Source organism: Aptenodytes forsteri, unplaced genomic scaffold, assembly GCF_000699145.1.
Source record: "Aptenodytes forsteri isolate BGI_AS27 unplaced genomic scaffold, ASM69914v1 Scaffold267, whole genome shotgun sequence".
In the NCBI taxonomy this organism is placed as follows: Eukaryota; Metazoa; Chordata; class Aves; order Sphenisciformes; family Spheniscidae; genus Aptenodytes; species Aptenodytes forsteri.
Window position 1 is genome coordinate 2,418,762 of NW_008794173.1, and position 17,179 is coordinate 2,435,940.

The 17,179-nt window shown below is 41.2% G+C and overlaps 1 protein-coding gene across 1 annotated transcript in view; it reads left to right on the forward strand.

Moving 5' to 3' along the window:
• The window catches only part of GRM7 (glutamate metabotropic receptor 7), a 298,621-nt gene that overhangs the window by 215,283 nt on the left and 66,159 nt on the right, over positions 1–17,179 (forward strand). The window contains exons 7-8 of the mRNA XM_009283647.2: positions 3,491–3,691; positions 10,157–10,296. Coding sequence (XP_009281922.2) covers positions 3,491–3,691; positions 10,157–10,296 — 341 coding nt within the window. The remainder of the gene's footprint in view (positions 1–3,490; positions 3,692–10,156; positions 10,297–17,179) is intronic.

Here is a 17,179-nt window from a genome sequence, read left to right on the forward strand (position 1 = left end):
TTTGACATATGTAAAATATGGCAATTGCTTTGCAGATTCTTTGCTAGTTCAAATTTGGGCTAAACTTCTAATTGCAGTAGTCTCTTTAAAAGGTAACTCAAGCTATGTTTATATGAAGGATAGCACACTCTTGCTCTAATTGTATAAATTCATGCATGTTTTCTGGGTGGGAAGTTACATTTGACTCCATGCCTTGACTTTACTGTAAACAAATTCTCGATGTTTAATACTCAACTAAATAGCTGTTTTCCGTAGAGAAAAGCATTCTTGTCACTGGAAATTCCATTAAGTTTTTCAAATCTTTATTATTTTCATACTTGGACACTGTTAACATTGCTCTTGGGTTTTTTAAGTGGATTTTGCTCAGGTTCCTTTCACAGATATCTTCGCTGCTAAAGGTTTTCTTTCTGCTGTGCATTTGGCCAGCCGTGCTTCTGGAATTTAATATGCCTAATCAATATTGTTTGTGTGCAGCATTTCAATCCCAGATTCGCATCCCTTGGCATGCATTTCTGTTGCATTGCTAATTTGGTTATGTAGCTGAGCTGAAACCACTTAAAAGCATTTTCCTTGTCAGGGCCTGGAAATGTAATAAGGTCTGTAATCAATGAGAGGGGAGTGAAATAATGAAAAGGACAGTACGTGGATCTTCACAGTCTGGAAGCTCTCTTACCCTGCTGAATTATTTGCAGGATTTCAATGCTTCCAGTGTAGCTGAGATTTAAAATCGAGGGGCTTTCGTAGATAGCCAAATATAATTCATAGGTTGAGTGGATCAGATGTCAATGGTACAGTTTGGTAATTAGGGAGAGAAACAAAAGAGGGGGGAAAAAGTGTAGATAATTAAATATGCTTATATAGGGGGATTATATCTTTGCTTATCTTCAAGCAAATCACTTGTGGACATATTTAGACATTCTTTGTGCTTGTAGAACTTCTGTAAGAAGGTGGTGATCTCTGTCCTTATTCATAATTCTGGTCCACCACCTCTCCACTCGAAGAAAAAGGATTGTTTGGGACTGACGGGTATTTGGTGATGTAGGTCAGTTCCTCTTCTGGGTGTCTAATCTTTCAATGAATCAAATATAGAAAATATGCTGTTATAGTGCAGAAATCATAGAAAGTTTTTCTTGTCTTAAACCTTGTTGACTGGTAACAAGTTAATTGAAGTCATTGGGTGTTAACTACACCCTCACTGTTGGATTGGGAGCCATATTGTTGGACTGTATACAGTGTGTATATATATATACACTGCTTATGTATGCAAAAGTGTGTATATATTTTATCTATATTTAGAAATAAATCCTATATTTATAGAAATATATTTATAGAAATAAAATATTTGTATGTAATATATACATTTATTGAGAGAGAGAGCATGATGTATGTGTATTTCTAGAAAGAGCTGCCAGCACCAGAACTGTGTGAACTTTCTAGATGAAGCCACCTTGAGGGTAGGAGAAGGGGTGAGATGTATGAGCAGAATTGATTGCAAACTGTCTGGATCACTTTGCCAAGTGTGACTTGCGGGAGGGGACTGCAGCTCCACTGTGCCTTTCTTTTACGAGCCGAAAAAAAACTTGAAAAACTTTGCTCATAGGCTGGCTAGAAAATGATTCAGCTTGATAGACAGTGCCCCAAGGGAAGTCAGGCTGGAGGAGACCAGGGCTGCTCCCTGATGACGGCTTTCTGCAAGCCCAGTGCTGCCGTGGAGGGAGGAGGCTCGGGCTGGCTCTGCACAACAGGATCTGGTGCCGGTAAAGCTGCCATTCATTAGTGCAGGAGGGAGAGATACAAACATGTTAGCTGAGCAGCAACAGGAGAACGGGCTTCTTGCCTCTCTTAAAAATCATTAGTTCTCACAGTCATTAACAACTTGACTTCCTTTCCTTATTGGTATCAACCAGCTAATTTAAATTCACTCATCCCTATTTCTAATTAAGGATGTTAACAATGGAATTTTCCCCGCTTGTATCCTCCAACCGAGCATTTACTTTGGTTGGAGGTCTCTCAAATATTTACAAGAGATGACTCTGAGGGCTGGTTTCTTGGAGCTCCTGGCAGTACCCAGACCTGCAGGTACTGCAGAAAGGTGATCAAGACCGATGTGAGGTTAGAAAGAAGTGTGATGCTGCAGGTGGAACAAGTGGGATGTGGTGTTGCCACCCTTGGAAAATAATAGATTGCACTTCTGCTGCTTTCATTAATGCAGCTCAGAACACTTCACAAGCAGTAATTACGTTTCATGAAACCCTTCTGAGATAGGTAAGTATAATCACACATTTTGCAGCTGGACAGATTGAATCATGCAGGTGTTACTTGGCCAAGGTGAAACAAGAAGTTAGTGGACAATTTCAGAAAAAAAAAAAATAAACCAAAGATTCCTGATTCTTAACCTGTTCTGCCTTGCTTTAAGCTCTGAAAATACTGTTTGGTTTGCTGCTTAATTGCAGAGGCACCCAGTTACCGGTTCACACAACCATAAAAGCAAGAAGGCCACCTTATTGCCTGGTTTTACAGTCACGTTGCCAGGTTACATATTCATCTCAAGTCTGAGAGGGAGGGAATAGTTAAGGCACGAACCTGCACATAAAATATTTAGATTCACCTTCTTTGTCACTGCTATTGAGTTCTTTTGGCTCTTTGTGGTTTAATTTCTGTGTTCCAATTTTCCATCTGCAGAGTGCCTCCCTTCTCTCAGACTTTTTATGCCTTGGCCTGTTGGATGAGAGGATCTCTGAGGCAGAGGGTTTGTAGTTTCTAACACGCTGGGCGCTGCAGCGATCAAGGAATGACTTTCAAAACACTGCTTTCCCCCCATTGCAGTTAGGATGACATTAAGTGTTTGGATTCCTTAAGTTCTCGCCTGCTAAAATATTTTAAAGGCAATCAGTAGATTCTGAAGGACATTTCAGTCTCTGCAGGTTGGAGAAAAGGGGGGTGCGTAGTTAACGCAAACATACTGAGCTTCCCGAGGTGGTGTTAATAGCAGGCATGTTCGCTCAATTCTCTGGAGTGCCCCTTCGGTTGCATCTGAAGTGATTCTTTCTTCCCTCAACCTGGCTCTGTCTTTCAGTTAGAGACTGGGATTTGCAACAGAAGAAACCATCAGACTTTAAAATACCAGCTGTGCTTTATTTTAAATGCTTTCTTCTTTCAAAGACATAGTTTGGGAGCATAAGGAGTCTGGTGTTTTCTCTCTCTAGCATGGTCCCTGTAGATTAGAGTTTCAAGTTTGTGATTATGGTAGAATTTGTTTCTCTGGATTATGGTAGAATAACGTGCAAGAAGTGTTGATGATTCTACTATCAAGAAAGAAGGTTTGTTTTGGTTTAGTTAGTAAAACCATAACTCAAAATATTTTATTGTATTGACTAAAACATGCAGTTTTTTAAATGTGCTCTGAGAGGATTCATTTGTATTTGATCTCAGGAAAATACTGCTCCTTACTGTCCTTCTGTGTGTGTGTGTGTTTGGTTTTGATGTGCAGGACAGGAGAGAATTGGCAAAGACTCCCACTATGAGCAGGAGGGGAAGGTCCAGTTCGTGATCGATGCTGTGTACGCCATGGCACACGCGCTCCACCACATGAACAAGGACCTCTGTGCCGACTACCCGGGGGTCTGCCCCGAGATGGAGCACGCGGGAGGCAAAAAGCTGCTCAAGTACATACGCAGCGTTAACTTCAACGGTGAGCTGAGACTGCTTCTTCAGTAGCATATTTACTCCTGTGGCTTTTTTCCATTTAATTTCGAATTTTTTTCATTCAATGCAGAACAAGACCTTTTTTTTTTTTTTTTTAATTATTGTTTCTCTAGAGTTTGTGGCAGATGAGCATGTTATTTATTAACTTGCCTTTTTTTAGCCAAGGCAAACAGGCTACTACTGTCCAAAGACAGAAATCGCTGCTGCTTTTTTAGGATACCTTCCAGAAGACTGATTTCCTGTGGGAGAAATAGCTGGATAAAAGCCTGAGCTTGTCTCTGACTAAATATGCCTGTTGAAACCCCAGAAGTTTGTTAGCATAACGCATCATTTTTCTTCTTTATTTATACTGTTTCCTGTACTTGGCAAAAACTAACTGGATGGAAATTCTGGTACCTTGAACCCAGCTTAGCTGCACACTCAAGAGAAGGGAGAGGACAGCTAAAGGGCCAGGTCCACTTGCAGAGCCAGAACTAAGTGGTTTAGACAGAGTAGCTACTCCAATCTTCATTCCTCTAGTGGGACTTCAGAGGAGACGGAACATCCTGAGAATGTGGGTCGGAGAATTTTCTCTTTGTCTGCTTATCATTTATCCACCTACGCTTCCCAAGCGTGGCAGTGACGGTTGTAATACTAGCCCTCCATTTCATACAGTACAACGGGCTTTCATGTATTTTTCTCTTCATTGCAGTGTATGAATATCAGCAAAATTTCCTTGCCTCTATATGTTTTACTCTAATTTTATTAGTTTCATTAACAAACATTCACCTGCAGCCAGCCCAGAAGGCACCAGAGCAGATCGCTTACAGCAGGTAACATTACAGCAACCTAATGTTATTTCCCCTTCATAAACCTTGCTAATGTACTTACCAGAAGGTCTTACTGCTCTTGCCCTAGCTGTGTATAAGAGAGAGATCTGAGATTTAACCAGGAGCCAAAAGTTAGACCTCCAAATCCATATTTAGAACAAATGTAGGGAAGTACTGAAAAAAGATCCTTTTGAAATGTGCAAGGCAGCCAGGGCTGTCGCTGCCTGGGAAGAGGGGTTTGCGTAAGCTTCACGTTCTCGTTGGGCAGCCCAGGGAGGCGTTCCCTGCTGCAATCTACTAATAAACATTTTTATTAATAAACTTAACAAAACCCACACATAGCCAATAGGACCTGAGAGATTTAAAGGTAGGAGCACAGACGGTATTTCATGGTCAAACGTGGTCACTTGTGCCAAGGATATTTTTCCTTCCTATATAAATCATCTTATAAACAGCAAGGTGAGTATGAGGAAATTTTAATTTCTTTCCTTGAAGTAAGTGGTGTTAACTACAGCCAAGAGCAAATTTTGAGATGAATGATCTGAGGGGGTCTGGAGAGTTCTACCTTCCTCATTTTGGAAGGTTAATTACAAAGGACAAAGCTCCTGTAGAAGTAGTACAGCATTCATGTACAGTATTGCACTTGGGCCATTTTAGTCCTAGAAAGCAGCTCATACATGGTCATCTATGATCTCCTGACAGTTCTTGTATATAAAGAAGGTGAACGGTCATCTAATAATTTTAATAGAGCTGAGAAATAACTTATGAGAAATTGGGTGTCCAGCTAGTGTTGCCTGGTGTCCAGCTAGTGTTGCCTACTGTCCAGCTCCAAGAATTGGTTTGCACCAACTTTGGTTTCCTTATTTGTATTTCCTTGGTCAGACTTTTAAAAGATTACCTTTTTCCCCTCCATTTGTGATTGATTTACATGGCCGTATGGTGTTTTTCTTTCCTTATATACATAGAACTCATGTCCAGCACAGGGACTGAAGTAGTGGTTTGCTTTTTAGCATGGGAAGGAGAATGGTGGCAAAACTGAGATAGCCAAGAGAAATTAAAAAGGTTTAAAGCTATCTGGGTGTAGGCATTTTCCGTGGGAAAAGAACCAATTCCTTTTAAGGTTCATTATCCAGGGGCAGAGTTTAGCTCTTTCTTATAGTATTCATAGTGCATAACTGCGCATGTGTTGGTGTGCCCAGGCTCCATGTTCAGCTGCGACCCTCCTGGGGCTCGTTCCTCGAGCTATGGAAAGATGCTCTGAAGTCAGTTTCTTCTCGGTATTATATAAAAGTAAATTCCCAGAACTGCTGTGGATTGGTTCAGTCTTCCCAGTGGCGCAAGATAAGCAACCCATTGTATAACTCACCAAATGGAGGAGGCCAGCCTGAAAAATGCAGAGGGGTGAGGGAATGGAAGAAGCAATGAGAGAGGCTTTGGCTGGTTTGGGTGGTGTATTCTTGTTGACAAAGCCTGGGAGCCCCTGGGACATGGGTGCTGGTGCCTATGTGTTCCTCAGCCATCATGTCATGGCTGGGAGGGCAGGGACAGAGGAGTGCGCTGCTGGGCTTGTCAGCTGTCTTGGTTTTAGCCTTGATCTTAACCTGCCCTTCCCTGAGTCACCGGTGCGGCCATGCAACTCCATCTCATGAAGGTTAGGACTTGGAAAACAATATTTAGTCTATGCTTAAAATCCTGTTCTCCCAGTTTCCTACCTAAATTTGTAGTAAAAACAAAGTAGAGCAGTGGGAGTGCTTTGTCCAAACTGTGTGCCAGAGAGGAAAAACTGTAGCCCATTTTCAAGCATCCTGAGCCCATAAGCTTGAGATCTTCTTTGCATGTAATAGATCATCTTGTCACCATGCAGTTAAAATCATCCTGTCTGTACCTGCTTTTGGAGTCTTTTCTTCCTTGCAAAGGTAATGACATTCATGCAGAAAGAGCTCAAGCAACACTTCAATGAAGAGAGACTGGATTTGTACTAGGAGCTCAGTATGACTTTTGGTATCGTCACACTACCTTGAGAACACAAAGGCTCAAAATATGGAAAACTTAAAACCCCAAGTGTTCATGCAGTGAGATTCTGAAAATCTCAAAGTGCAAAGTGATTGTATTTTTGCCAGTGAAAAAGCTAAAGATTCTGTTCCTATCAGCCCTTCAGGTCCTCAAACTGCAGTAAACATGAGCTGAATAATAAACACCTTAGCTAGTTACACCTGTCTAGCACCCTGTCCTTCTGCTGTTAATTCATTTCTCATCTTGTGGTGATTAAGAGATCAAAATCCTACAAATTCAGTCAGATCCTGTCTTTTTTGAATGCATCCTGCAGGTGAGACGGTGTCACGTACTCTGTGTCTGTGTAGTGAGAAGGCAGCTTATTTGTTGGGAACTGAAGATGAATTAAATTGTCATAGCCTTTGAATGAGCAAGAAACTGCAGTCTAGAGACTAATATCAGTTTCTGAAGTGCTTGCTGGGGCTGAGCAAAATTCTTGTAAATCTTAATAGAAGGAAAAAAAATCCTAAATTATCAAAAAATAACTCAAATCTGTATGTTTTAGTAATTAGAAGATCAAGAAGTCAAATAACAAATAGGATCATTTTTGAAAATACTGTTTCTTCTCTGTAATGAGGTTTTCATACATTACTTTTTATTATTTTCATAAGTGCACAAAGGAACTTGAATTGCAAGTGGAGACTGAAATGCTGTAGCAATTTAAAACAGGACTGACAGGTCCCTACAGACAGATTGTACAAAAAGAGCACCCAAAGCATGCACAAATTCTTGTAAATCTTAATAGAAGGAAAAAAATCCTAAATTATCAAAAAATAACTCAAATCTGTATGTTTTAGTAATTAGAAGATCAAGAAGTCAAATAACAAATAGGATCATTTTTGAAAATACTGTTTCTTCTCTGTAATGAGGTTTTCATACATTACTTTTTATTATTTTCATAAGTGCACAAAGGAACTTGAATTGCAAGTGGAGACTGAAATGCTGTAGCAATTTAAAACAGGACTGACAGGTCCCTACAGACAGATTGTACAAAAAGAGCACCCAAAGCATGCACCAGAGCCCACACAAAGGTTAAAGAAGGCTTGCACTTACTAAGCAGATCCTTGGCCGGGAGTCCAATTACTCCAACTCCAAAGTCAGGAAACGGGATGCTTCTGCTTGACATATGACCTGGGATGTCAGTTCTTTGTGTTTCTATAGATGTTCGTCTTCCCTACAGATCCCAGACTTTTCACAGCTTTTTTTCTGTATAGTTTTAACGCATAAACGGTGATGTACCTGAAAATAGCAACAGGTGTTTACAGCTGACTATCAAGTATCCGTATCCACACACGAGGTCGATGTCCCAAGGGACTGTGCCTTTAGGGGCCTCTGGAGGTGACCCAGCAGACAATGCTGTATCGTGCAGTGTTGCTGTGGAGTCTGCAGCCCTGTAGCATCCAAGAGCATCCACTGATCTTAAAGATTATTTTAAATGTCAGTGTTAAAAAGCTGTCTGCATGCAGCTACGCAAAGCAACAATTAGCAGTAACCTACAAAAAGTTTTCTTGCTTCTGTAAAACACAAACATTTTTGAGTGATAGTTCCTGATACAGTCTCACTTTAGGACCTCTTAGGTCCATAACAGCACCTATCCTTCACCTTGGCCTTCTGCTTATTGACCCTGTTGTCCACTGCCCACCGCTTGGGCCAGCACCGTCTGCAGGTAACTTGCTCTGGGTGCCCAGCCAGGGGATGGAGAGGCTTGGCTTTACCCCATGCACTGCAGTGGGGTGGCCGTGGCTTAGCCAGCAGGGTTCTGGGCAACATTCCCAATGGCCCATGAAGGTGACCGTAGATATGCTCTTGGCTGATTCCCCTCAGCCTACAGAAGACTTTGAGGCAGCAGAGTTTGCCACAGCACTGTTGACTTTGGCATGGCCGTGATGATGGTGTCTGCTCAGCCTGCCTCTTGACATGCAGACATGGACACTTCTTCATGTCTGTGCTGGAGTTTTGTCAGGATGTGGAGAATCCACAAATGTTTATGTTGCATTTTGGGAGCCTCACTTGAGCTCCTACCCTTTGAATTGTACTTTTTTGTCAGCTCTGATAAAACCGAGCAAAATATACAGCCTTCTAAGAGTCATGATTAGCTAAATCCCATTTACCATTTGTGCTGACTTTCTGAAGGAGCGTAGGAATTACAGCCATTTCTTCTTATTCACTTCAAGTGTTTTCACTGTAAATGTATTCTGGCTACATTAATCTGTAATGACAATTAAATATCTGCCTAGCGCTCATAAGTAAGCAATGAGGGGAGATTTCAGTGGAAGACTTTCTGTACCAGCCTTTGTACTGAATCTCTATCTGATCTCGGAGGGCTGTAGGATAGACAGGAAACAATTTACCAGGGCTAGAATGGAAACTATGTTAATTCACTCCTTCAAATCTTTTTTTCACTCGCTGGAATTCAATGAAGAATGGGCATCATGAAGAAACTATAATCTTAAAGTTCAATGCTACAACAGTAGAGATTTTTCATTGCTTTAGGGAAAAAAAAGTTACGCAGGAGGAGGAAGCTTTGAATATAGATAAGCTGGAGTATTGTCATAATCTTCAATCTTGACACAATATTACTCTACCCTACTGAAACCTGTTTTAATATGTCTTGAAATAAATGTCACCCTTGAAGTTTTCACCTAGATATCTGAGGAAATGCAATGCTGCTTTGAATTCTTATCTGAGAAAGGGTTCACGTCTAATGCCATGGTAATTAAAATGCAGATGTTCCAGTAAGAACTCGCCCAAGGATCAGGAATCGTCTGTCCCATCGCTCAGCTATTGGTGCACCTCCAGGCTGCCAGCTGGCTTTGCTCAGCAGCAGGCGCAAAGGAAGGGTTGTGGGGGTATCTTTGCCTTGTTGCTTGCCCTGCACTTCTTTACCCGCGTTAGTCAGCTTAGTATATGGCAAATAAAGTTAACTCAGGATCCTGATCCTGAACTGTTCCTGACTGAGATACTTTTCAGCCTGTGTCAGTGTCATAGAACCTAAATAAGGGAGTACACAAGGAACAGTCTTCCTATAGCTTAGTCTGTTCTTTTCCATCCCAACTGCATGCTGATTACAGGAATAAGAACATATTGTGGAGGAGGAAGCTATTTCTGGATGCTAGTCAAGATTCACTAGACCTGGGCTGACTTCTGACAGCAGTATCTCTCAGAAGCAGATGGAACATTTTCGGGGGGGGGGGGGAATCATTTAGAAGCTCCATTCACAGGAGTGTTTTTCACTAAAGAACTCCCTGAGGAAAGAGAGATGGGAGGGAGGCTGGAGGGCAGGAAGAAAAGCCTTTCTGATATTTCTTGCTTTGTGCAAAGCTAGAGTGAAGTAAGGCTGATCTAGTTTTGCTTTGTTTTATTTTTAGTCAGTAGGTTTGGGCAGTGATAATTAATCTCTGGAAGAGGTCTCGGATGATGCCACTGTGTCCTGAAGCATCCGTTTTAGATGGCTGGGGTGATAGATGACCTTTGCCTGAAACGCATTGCCAGACCAAAAGCTCTCAACCGTGACTAAATAAAATAGATACTGTAAAGATTTGGCTCTTGTTGGTTGTTTGGTTGGATTTTGTCTTGTTTTCTTCCCTCAGGCAGTGCTGGCACTCCAGTGATGTTCAACAAAAATGGCGATGCGCCGGGGCGCTACGACATCTTCCAGTACCACACCACCAACACCAGCACCCCAGGCTACCGCCTCATCGGCCAGTGGACAGATGACCTCCAGCTCAACGTGAGTCTATTTTATTCTTTACTTGCACTTTTTTGTCAGGTACAGTCACTAAATGTTTTGGTTTTTGTTTTTTTTTTTCATCCTGCAAAAATTAATAGGGATCTTTACTATTTCTTCGCAGCTACATAATGCTTTTTTTTTTTTGCATGTTATCTTCTTTCACTCTGTCCTGCAACCTTTTCTCTGTACCCTGAGTACCAAAGCTCCTCAGACTAATAGAGACATTAGGTGATCATGCAAATTTTATTACTTTTGTGTGTCTGAAGTCCCTAGTTGCCAACTTGGAAAATGAAGCAGTAACGTATTTTAGTTTGAAACCTATGGGCTTTCATTTGCAGATGCTCTTCAGTTTTTCTAGTTATATTCTTCAGTTTTTCTAGTTTCAGGAAAGCTGAAACTAAGTGTTTTTTGAGTGACTCACTTTTCCGGTGTTACTTTTAAGCACATAGCAAAGAAATCCATATGAATGAGATGGCCTTTTTGTAATGACGCCTAAAGAAAAACAAGCACTTAAGAGCAGGTGATCAAAGACCCCCAAGTTAATTTGATGTTTCCCAGATGAAAAAACCACAACTGGTGGCTGAGAAAGCTGGAGACTTTTTTGTCAACTTCATCTGTACAAGGATGGGCTGCGACAGGTCTCTGGAGATCTGGGTTCAGGCTTCCTGCTTGACTTTCTGCAAGTTGCTTGAGCCTCACATACATGGAGAAATAGTGCTGGTTTAACCTTAGTTATTTGACTCCTTGTAGATCGTTATTAAAGCACAAAGACAGTGTTTTCAGTTCAGTTTGACTGCTCTTCAGCAACGGAGCCTGAATAAAATCAAGGTATTCCTGAAGTGAAATGCCAGTTGCTTACAAAAGGGTTTTCCTCTCTCAGTCAAAGTCCCCACATGAGGTTATACCAGCTCCCTCTCCTGGCGTCGTCCATCCTTGCTGTGTTACGGCTCCTTCCCTGCCTCTGCTGCCGGCTTTCCTTTGAAAATAGTGTGCAGGGTGAAAGGGAAGGCTGTGTGAGCATGGTCCAGTCCTGACACACGCTCGAGAGGTGGCCAGGGCATACCTGGCACGCAGCGTGTGGTCACAGCGACTGTGGCTTGTGCCTCGGGTCTCTGTGCGTGGACCTGGCATAACGCTTGCTGCACTCGGGGGATGAGACCCGTTAATTGTGGGGAGATCTGAGCTACCATTCCACCTATGCAGCTCTTCAGCTGGGCTGCAAGCTGTGGGCTACCTAGGTAGAGCACACCACCATCATTTGGAGTGTAACTGAATGCAGGACTCTCCCTCTCTGTTTATTTTTAATGTTTTCATGTCTCTTGTTAAATGAAGTAATTCACGTGGATTACCAAGGGTCCAGTCTTCGAGACTGACCACAATATTTTGCTCTTCTTGAATTTTGGCTCATTTAGATATGCTGTATGCTATTTCAGTGTGTTTTCAACTTTTGATGTTCTATTTAAGGAAAACTATATTAACTTGCAATTTGCAGTTCTTTTAGCAAAAATATTAATATTTTATTAAGTAAATCCTTCTTTATATAAACTACACATCCTGATTCATTAAAATTTAACTTTAAATTAATGGAGCTTGATTTGTACTCCTGTTGTTGTGTTAAATGTTTCCATAAAAAGCACACTTTCCTCACCCTCATATCCTCACAGCTACAGGGTTATATCAGTGGTTGAGATTCTCTCAGTAACTTCCCTTCTCACTTATGGGTCCTAGTTTCTCACACAGGATTAGCATTGCTGTGATAGTTCCTGTTTGTATTTTCTTACAGTAATAGAGAAAATTGTGGATTTTAGAGAAGTCAAGGATACCCTAAAATAACTGAAATAATAGCTACTATTAAATTCATCCCAGGAAAAACTGCCAAAGGCTACGATTTGTTTTCAGTAATTATTGTGGAGTTAACACTTCAGGATATATTTTCCCAATTCTTATTTCTTTAGTACCAACACAAGAGGGGAAACAAAAGAAAGGATGTTTGCTGAGAGTGCTAATTTTAATTTAGAAAATGCTGAAGTGATGCTTTGTTTTCTAAGAGGCTTGTCATCCTGGGCAGGCTCGTTTAGCTCTGTATGTCTGAACTTCCTCAGTTACAAAAGAGAAAAGTTGTTCTGCCCTATTATGCAGGCCGTAACGGTAAGGACACTCCAGATCTCAAAGGCGATAGGTAAATAAGTGCCAAAGACCAGCATAGGTGAGTAAATATTTTTCTTCTTTATCATTGTCCTCATTCAAAGAAGGAGCAAGAACATTTTGCCATTTTATTTCCCTGGATGCAGTGCTACCGTTCAGTCTGTCGTCGGTCTAATCTACAATGGTATATGTCACCTTCCCATTCACGGTATTTTGGAGTGAGAGGCAGAAGTAGGGGAGCACAGGGCTCGTTAAACTTGATAGCTGTACCATATTTTTTCATGTAAAATTACAAAATAACTTCTTTTTACATTTCTCTTTCTATTGCATAAGGCAATAGATAGACTGAAGAGATTTTTAACAACCTATTTGCAAGTCTTAAAATATGCTGTATCAGGTTTTTTTCTTTTTGTTGTCATGAGCTTATAAACCTGGGTTTACAAAATGTCTGAGACTGTTTGTATATTTCTTTCAATCCTGATTGCTTCTCCACATTTTTGTATCACCTTTGCTTTTTTATGTCTGGCAGAAATGTTCAGTAAAGGCAGATGTCTGCTCCTTACACGCACAGGAGCCAGACTCTGCTCTCCCTTTAGCAAGTTTGTATGTGAAGTGTCTCCTCTGAGTGCAGTTGACTCACCCTGGATTTACATTTCTGTATCTGAGGTCAGAGTTTGGTCAATAACCAAGAAAATATTTTATGACTTTCCACTGCAGCAAACTTGGGACGTAATGTAGTTTTTGCGTAAGGACAGTATAATCACCAGACTTTCTTTTGCTTGCTTGATGTCACGCAACCCAGCACAGCTTTGCCTAGTACCCAATGCATGATTTAGTAACAATTTTGGCTGTATTTCACAGATATCTACGCAAGGATAAAATGAGCAGATGTCTAATTTTAAATGGCTTGGCCAGTATTCCATGAAAAACTGTTGCAGTGCTTTGTTCTCCCTGCAGTGAAGTTGTGATTACGAGATGCCCACCCACCTCCCATAAGAGGTCATGGAAGAGCACCTCCTGCCTTTCTCTCTTTTATGAAGATTATGTCAAGCTCCGTCAGCCCCTTTTCAGCCCCCTGCATGCAGATTTAGTATGCAATATTTATAGTTCTCGTCTTCCTGCAGTTTGAAATGCTTTGCCCTGAATTTTAGGATCAGAAATTTGGCCAGCTGCATCCCTATTGAAATCCAGTATCATGACCCCCACAGCCTGTTGAATAGCAAAGATACAGCTAATGCAATTAGGCAATAAAACTGTTGACAACAGTAATATTAGCATCTGAAACCAGGATTGTATTTTACTATGCTAGTGTTGAGGGTACACTCACGTATTACAAGGCAGTTGCATCATTATGAGGAGAGCTATTTTGACTGCATTCAGCCTTAATGATGTGTTTCAAAAGCAAAAAGTACTAGTGGTGAAAGGAGGAAATCTACCACGGGGAAAAGGAGGTGTGTGATGTACCAGCTGGTTTTTGGTTGTTTTGCTTTTCAAATAGATAACTTTTTTTTACTTTAGCAATAACTAATCTCTAATGCTTGTGCTGTTCAAGCAACAGGAAATAGTGAGGATGACTGTGGGTTAAGAATGAAGGCAGAGTGGCCAAGAGACACAGGTTCTGCTTTCATGCCTTATGTTTCACTTTGAATTTTAGAACGATAATTAATTCTCCATGCTCTGTTTTACCCTGTGTATACCATAGGTCCAGTAACAATAGATGTCGTCTTGACATGTGTGCCTTTATTTGTTAGTCTCTGTAAAGCACTTTGAGGTTGCTCAATAGGAGGCACTATAGGAATGCAAGGAACTGGCTGACCAGCTCTGACACGTGGCTGGCTTCTATGAATGCAATTTCCAATGCTTTGAAGTGCCTGAAAAAAACAGAAACGCTTCTCTCCTGGAGGAACTGCTGTGCCTGAAGGAGAAAGAAATGGATCACTCCTAGAGGAACTGCAGGTTCTCATGGGAAATTTGGTGATATTGCTTCTCTTTCTCTATATAGAGTTAACTCAGCAGGTCCCAGGTTTATTATGTTTTCACATCCAAACATCTACAAGCATCCCTGAACTGTCAAAATCCAAAAATAAAGAAAACAATCCCTGTGAAATTGTTGAATCTTATTTTTCCAGGGATTTGTCTTCTGCATACCCTATCGCAGCAGTGTTCTCCATCACGTTCCCTGTGACTCGTTCCCATAGTTGTCTCCACAACTTCCCTGCAGTGCCTGAACTCCCTCCCACACCCCTATGTCATTTGCTGTCCAAGCATCAGCCTGTATTGTGGCTGTCTTTGAACTACACATATGCCAACTGGTTGGCTGGCCGGCCGAACCAAAAGGGTGAGAGAGATGCTCAGTGCTGGTGGATCTTTCTTCTGACTATCCACTGAGTTTTACCAATCCTGCAGACACATCCTTCAGAAATCTCTGCTTGTAGCAAATGTGCTTCAAATTGGCCAGCAAGTTCAAAAGCTATTAGGAAGAAAGTTGGTACAGACAGATGGATGGGCAGACAGAACATGCATATGTTCCACTTCCTTCAAGTTTTCTTCTAAAATGATAGCAAAATTTAGAAGTTTCCAACAGTTATGCAGAATGAAAAGTAAAGTAAAGCTAGTCTTGCTGTTAATAATTTTTGTTAAAATTGTGAATTATGCAAAAGTGTTGCCCAGCAAGTAGACTGCTATTGGATTTGGACAAGTAGGCATACCAGTTCAATCTCTTGTATTGCTGAAGTGAGCAGCAGACTTGCATTTGACTGAAAAGCCAGAGTTTTGGCCTTTTCTTTCATCTCTACCCTGTTTTCCTATTTCATACTGACAAGCTTTTAGGGGTCATTAAAAGGCTGAGCTCGTTTCAAGTTTTCAGTTTGAGTAGCTTAGTCCTGGTTTGGATGTGTCGGCACTGCCGAGGCTGAGCCGTGAGCAGGCAGGAGACCTGTCCGTGCTCCTGCGTACGGACACTAGCTGCTTTCTGTTGTTGGGGTGTTGAGACCCCGCGATGGACTGGAGATCTTGAGCTGCTGCCTTGGTATTCAGTCTCCATGGGGGAAGTGCTCTCGCCTCCGTTGTGTGGTGGAGCCCCCAGCTGAGGTGTGGTGTTCATCTCGCACCGTCCCTCTGCAACTTGCAATGTGATGGCAGACATGACGCCCTGTTTCACCTTCACCTTCATCTTGGTGAGTAGTGAAGTGGTTACAGGAGACCTATTTATTTGCCATTAGAGAGGGATATCTTCCTAGAGCAAGCTAATGTGTTTGTTGTTTTTTTTCCCAGTTTGATTGTCTAATTAATGCTGTACTTCTAGCCTATTAGTGTCCGCATAGGGTGCATCATGTTGTTTTAATTGCATTAGCATCTCCAACTTGTCAAATGCGCTCTTCCAGCTCAGTGTTACGACTCATAAAGGTGCCACCAGGCACTCGGGTGCTGATCAGACGTTGCAGCACATTTTCAGGATGGCTGAAGAAGGTGTGTCCTCGACTGTGGGTGGAAAACAAGATGTCCTGTCCGTTATTACACTGTAGAGATTTCAAGTAGCTCTTACTTGAAACATGTTTCATTTCCAAAGCATCAGACAGGGTTAACTGTAAGCTCCAGATAAAATTAAAACATTTCTCTAATTAATTTGTTTGCAAACAGAAACAAATACATATTCAAGATGCCTAAACATACTGTCTGCAGAGATAAACAAAAAATCTGTATTGTTTCATAGATGCGCCCTTGAATTGTAAATTGTTTAGTTGCATGAAGCAGTGTACAGCTTGAAACATGACTGCCGCTTAAATGGAGCCTTTTGCATGCAGAGTCGGGAAGGCTGGCTGCTTAGCAATTCCGTACGCTTTTATTAATTTCCTCCGGCAATAAGTGATATATTTCTGCAATCTTTCTAAACAAGTGCTTAGAAGATTAATAGTATTGATAATTATCAATATGGTTCCATAAAAACGTATGTTACATAGCTCTAACGCCCCTTATAATTCCTGGCTCGTGTTATGCGGTGCGAAGGAAATATCTGTGTACTTATTAATAACTCCCTTCTCCTTGGGGAAATAGCTATATTATGTTGTTTTCTTCACTGTAGGTTCAGGCCAGTATTTTAGAGGAATGTGAAAAATGGAAAAAAAAGTCTTGCTTTAGAAAAGTAACATTCTTGTACCTCAGAGTCTCTGGTCTTGGAGCAAACAGAGCGCGTATAGCTTGAGGGTCAGCTTTCACCCTAGAGGATGAGGAGCCATCGCTGACCCTGACGGCAGGCAGGGACACTTTCAATGCAAGTCCTTGACAGAGAGAATGATGCAGCTTCCATGCTGCAATTCCTTTTTGCCCAAAAATAGAAATATATTAAATGACTTCATAATCACTCTGCAATTTATGCAGATTCTGCACACTTCAACACCTACTGAATCCGGGCTCAGACTAATCTATTTACATGCCATAAACATCTCTGTTATAGAATTTGGAAATAAACTTTATGAATAGCAAGCTAAGGAAAAGAGTAATTAAATGTCTAACCTTCTGGCAAGAGACCTTATACCTGACTTCTTTTGGTAAAATATTCAGAACAGCAATTAGATCCAAGCAACTATTCAGCGCAGTTTGATGCTCAGGAATATTCTGCCAACAGATGGTATTTTTCTAAAATAATGTGTTCAAATTTATTTCTGTTCATTGTTTTTTGGTTTTGTTGTTGGGTTTTGGTTGTGGTTTTTTTTCTTGGGGGTAGAGCATGTTCAGAGGA